Consider the following 5,028-nt stretch of genomic DNA (forward strand, 5'->3'; position numbering starts at 1 on the left):
GTTCTCCAGTAAAAGATGTTCGACTGTAGAAATACTCCTGAATTAGTCAAAACACAGACTAAGCTTCAAAGAAATAAAATTGGATAATGAATTTCACAGTATCAACCCAGCTAAAGTAATATATAAAGTACACCTTTGACCTGTAACACTGAATATTTTGGGAGCAACTGCTTATAAAAAGGTGTTTTTACATTCTTTATGGAGAAACCCATAAAAAATTTTTAGTATATGATAATCATGATAAAATGTATACCTTATTGAGATGCTTAACCATTTCACGCGACAAAGAAGAGTCGGCTCGGATAATTAGCTCAATAACTTTGTAAAAATGTATCGCAGGCAGATGCATAGTTTCCAAACTCCACGGAAATTCGCGTACACTTTCATATGTAAAAAGAACTAGTTGCAAAGAACAGACGTACAACGCTTTCAAGAAATCCTCTCTGAGCAATACAGCCTATAATCAGGAATGTAATGAGAAAAGAAAAGAAAAGCTATAATGAGAAAAGCAAGTCCAATCAACCTGAAATCTGAGAAATCAATCAGCTTTATTAAAAATTGAATTCGGTTTAGTTAAGTCTAGAACTATATTTTACAGATAACAAACATAAACATATTCAGAGATGAAAGAGATAAAATAAACAGTAAAATACTTCACACAATAAAAACTTTGCTGCAGCTTTTTGTTCCAGTTACAACAGTTACTTATCTTAAAAGATAACTTCAAACTAAAAGATTAGAGAAAAGACTAAGTTATCTTAGACAATCAGAGAATAAAACTTCAATAAAAATGAACTTTGTCAAGCTTATAATTTCCATCAAACTTATCTAGACAAGATAGGAAACTCACACTTAGCTTTACAATACTTCCACTTCCCAAACGATCCTTTTCTGAAAGAGCTATTTTATGCAGGAAACGGAAAATAAACATTCTGTATTGTTCTTTCGAATTGCAAACATTTCGCGAAATGACGCGTCGTAGTCAGCTCCATCTAACTGTCTTTCATTTTCTATCACCTCCTCCAAACGCTCACTTAGTTGAGACACTGAAATAAACATTTAAATTTGTCTTCATAATGAAACTTGTATATTTAAAATAACTCTTGAAACTTATTGATTTTAACCAATTCAAATATTTCACAGTATCTTTTTTGTCTGTTGTTTCGAAAAATTAGTCAATAAAGTGGTTTCAGCCCACTACAAAACTTAAGGAATTAAGGAAAAATGATATATTTACCAATATTCATAATTTTCCCAAATGGATCCTGGCAGCTGTGGCACAAAATGCTCTCTACTTCGGCATCCAATCTCCTCCAACTGTCTTGGAGTAACACTTCCAGTCTCGACGCATTATAAAGTGAAGCGGAAACCGGTGTAGCAGGACAATACTGAAAACCAATAAAACCGAACAATACAACAATACAACATGCAAATATGAAAAGTAAAGTAAACCTGCTCCAGTCATAAATATTGCAACAACAAATGAATCGAGTAATGTATTTTATCATATTTAAAAGAGATGTCTATTTAAGTGAATGGAAACAAAGGCTGACTGAAAAACTTCCCCCTGATCTTGGCTAACCATCATCATCCGTAAATATAAGTCTCAAATCACAATTCGTACGTAAAAATCTATTTCAGGTCAATCCATCAATGCAAACGCTTATTTCAGATGCACAAAGCACAGATTCTGTCATGTTGAAATAATTCCCTATGTGAACGGTTATTTCAGATTACTCGAAGCAGCATATTAGTGAAAACCCAAGCAAAATTTGTGATTCAGTTTTGTCCAACTTTATCCTGAATAATATCTGAGCAAAAGGGAAGAAAAAGAAAATCGAGGTACCTGTTCCGCGGATATGACGTACCCTCGACCAGTCAACGGTGTCCTTTGTTGCCTTTGATCCTGAAGTCGTTCCAAACAACTTTGAGTACTCAAACGCAACAACATGTCCGCATCAACAAGGCTGTCACCATCTTCTGAATGTCGAAGGCGTTGCACTGCACATTCTGAAATAGCGGTCCACTTCAGCGCAGAATGAAATTTGACATTAAGATTTAAGATTAAAATTACAAGAGAAAAAAAAACCATTTCTTTCACGACCACTACAAATTATACCTAGTCGGTCAATATTTTATATCGATGTGCGGCTTAAATATCCAAAGTACTGACCTGGCATAAATTTACTAACCAACCATAAAGTCTAACCTATGTACAACATGCAAATGTATACAGTCAACGATCCGTAGAAATTCAATTTTCTAGAAGTTTTAAACGTTATGGATTTGCTTAGGGAGAGTGCCATCCAAATAAAGTGTAGATGTACTTTGTCACTGATAGACAAGCTTAATTAGCCGTACTGAGATAGCTTTGGAAAAAAAAGAACAAAAACTTTTGTCGGTTCCAAAGCGAGAAAAAATATCGTAATCCAAAAAAAAAATACCTTAACTTCATAAATTTTTTTCTCGTGATAAAATCACGATGAATCTCAGAAAGTAGTGGATAATAAAGAACTAAATAAAGCCATGTATATCAGGAAAACTATTCAAAGCTTTTTTCTACTCTTTTAATTTCAATTACAATGCAAAACTAGTACTTCGTTTTTTTTTTTTTTTTTTTTTTTAAACTTGCATACCATCATACGCTTCATCGAACACGACAGAAATATCTGCAGGTAAAAACATCCTTTCATCCATTTCACCTCGTTTAACAATCAGTTCCTCATACATACTATCCAACTTTTTTCTGCGAAAAAAAAAAAACATGTGCATGAAGAAAAAACTGATAAAAATATGAACATCCAATTCAAGTACCAACAAACCATAACAGTTCTTTGATTTGAAAAAAAAAGTGAATTTAAATTGAGTTTAAATTTGAATTTACTTCTGTGATCAAATGGAACTGTTGTGATGATGAATTTAAAACTGATTTGATTTGAATTAAAATTCTGACAAATATAAAGTTTTTTTTCAAAAAAAAAGGAAAAAATAACACTTAGCTACCAAATACTTACCAACGCAAGTATAAAAAAACTTTTAAGTCTTCCCAATATTTTTGGAAATATTTCAGTACTTAATGAAATTTAAAAAGGACTACACTTCAAACTCTACAGTTCTTCATCATACGGTTTAATCTGGGTCATCAATGATGAATACATACTTATTAATTAATTCGTTTGCAGCAAAATTTGTCAGATGTTCGCCTGTTTCTATTGACTTCTCCTCCGACATTCTGCGCATTCTGGGAAGCCAACAATGGGCTCGAAAGTGCTTTGCATCCAAAACAACACCTTCAAAAATCTGGCACAATGTTTCCAGTATAGAATCTTCTTCGGGTTGCATTTCAATGGCATTTACTGAAAAATGAAACAAAATCCAGAACATAGTAATGATAAATATTAGCCACTCATCACAGTCGCTCGGTACATCTTCCTGATGTGAACAAAACACATATCAAATATGACCGCATGTATGTAAAAGAGAACAAAAAGTCGAAGAAGGATTGTGCACGAAAGTCAAATAATTATAATCGAAATCCATCAATGGAAAGTTGCTTATTGGAACAATAAAACCGTTAAAATTTCTTTAAAAAAGAAGCTTACTGAAATCGCCATCCAATAAGGAAGCCATTTCGGAACGTCGGAGGTCTTGAAAGATAAAGTCAACTGTACAAAGCAGAAGATGAAAGCTGTTCATCAAGTCATCGCTGTTAAATTGCTCTACAAACATTACTTTCGTTGGAAAATATAGCAAAATAAATTTAAGCCACTGCATAGTTATGATTATTACTGCCCCGACTAGGATATACTTGAACATTCATAATCGGACGTCTCGTTAAATCAGCATATGATTACACTCCGCATATGACTATGATCAAGCCATTTTAACCAATTGATGATCAAGCATCGACATCCAAAGACTAAGCTTACTTAATTGACTAGCGTAATCAACTTTCTTGAAGACGTGACAAATAAGACATCCAGTGTTATTATAATCAAGTTGAATTTTATCGAAGACCACTATTTCTAGTATTTCAGAGAAAAAAGACTTTGTCGAAAAAAACTATAATACTATAACTTCCCCACATTTTCAATCTAATCATTTCTGTTCTTTAAACAATTCGACAAGAAAAAAAAGCGAAATTGAACAATCAGAAACTCGAAAACTAACTTCGCATTACAATAAATAATGTCCACAGCAGAGTAAACAGCTTCTTGCAATTGAGATCTTTTGAATTATCATCATCATTACTGCACGGCGGTGCAAATATCTTCCGGAAAATTGGTAATAATTTTTTGAAAACAACCGCTGCAACTGCAAGGGACGACTGCACTCGATTGATATGATCCTTCAAGCGGCGCGGCCCATTAATCATTTCCACCCATTTGGTCGCTTTGTCAAAGAATTCAAGCACACTACATGTAATGAAATATTAAAGAGTTTGATCAAAGCTAAGTATCCAAAGCAATTATATTGCAAGATTAATTTGGCAAAGGAGTGTATGAATTTCTAACTGCTGAACATATTAGATAACTTCTTTCACCATGGGAAGCATACAATTCTCAGTAAGACCTTAGAAACTCAAATTTTTGGTCCTGTGAAAGAGGTAAAATGCATTAAGCAAGATAACATCCACAATAATTGATACCTGATTTTACAAATTCTAAGAAGTTTAGCCAACGAATATTTCTTTGGTACCGCATGTTCAAATAGGTTCCCTTGCCACATCGAAAAATAAACAGCACAAGCATACCATGTTAACTGTTTTCCCTGCAAGAAAGATGCTCATTTCAAAAATAAAAATTTTAATGCCCCGAAATTCCGACAATTATTTAATGAATCAGGAAATGGTAATGAAATGCAGTTGATTATATTCACGCCAAAACTACATAAAGATAAAAAGCATTAAATCAAACCATATATGCCCATTATGATGTATGAGAAACCTGAAACTCTGGAATTATATAAATATATGTGTATATGTACATATACATATATATTTATATACATACACATACATATATATGG

General features: G+C 33.0%; 1 protein-coding gene across 1 annotated transcript in view; it reads right to left on the minus strand.

The window, feature by feature from the left end:
* LOAG_18798 (retinoblastoma-associated protein A domain-containing protein) overlaps positions 1-4,728 on the minus strand; it is a gene marked incomplete at its 5' end in the record, with an annotated part of 8,055 nt that extends 3,327 nt beyond the window's left edge. Inside the window, 9 exons of the mRNA XM_020451460.1 lie at positions 254-457; positions 919-1,046; positions 1,238-1,388; positions 1,847-2,010; positions 2,637-2,746; positions 3,161-3,356; positions 3,603-3,719; positions 4,171-4,415; positions 4,649-4,728. Coding sequence (XP_020304754.1) covers positions 254-457; positions 919-1,046; positions 1,238-1,388; positions 1,847-2,010; positions 2,637-2,746; positions 3,161-3,356; positions 3,603-3,719; positions 4,171-4,415; positions 4,649-4,728 — 1,395 coding nt within the window. The remainder of the gene's footprint in view (positions 1-253; positions 458-918; positions 1,047-1,237; positions 1,389-1,846; positions 2,011-2,636; positions 2,747-3,160; positions 3,357-3,602; positions 3,720-4,170; positions 4,416-4,648) is intronic.
* Positions 4,729-5,028: the final 300 nt, after the last annotated feature.

The sequence above is a fragment of the Loa loa genome (assembly GCF_000183805.2).
Source record: "Loa loa unplaced genomic scaffold supercont3.540, whole genome shotgun sequence".
NCBI lineage: Eukaryota > Metazoa > Nematoda > Chromadorea > Rhabditida > Onchocercidae > Loa > Loa loa.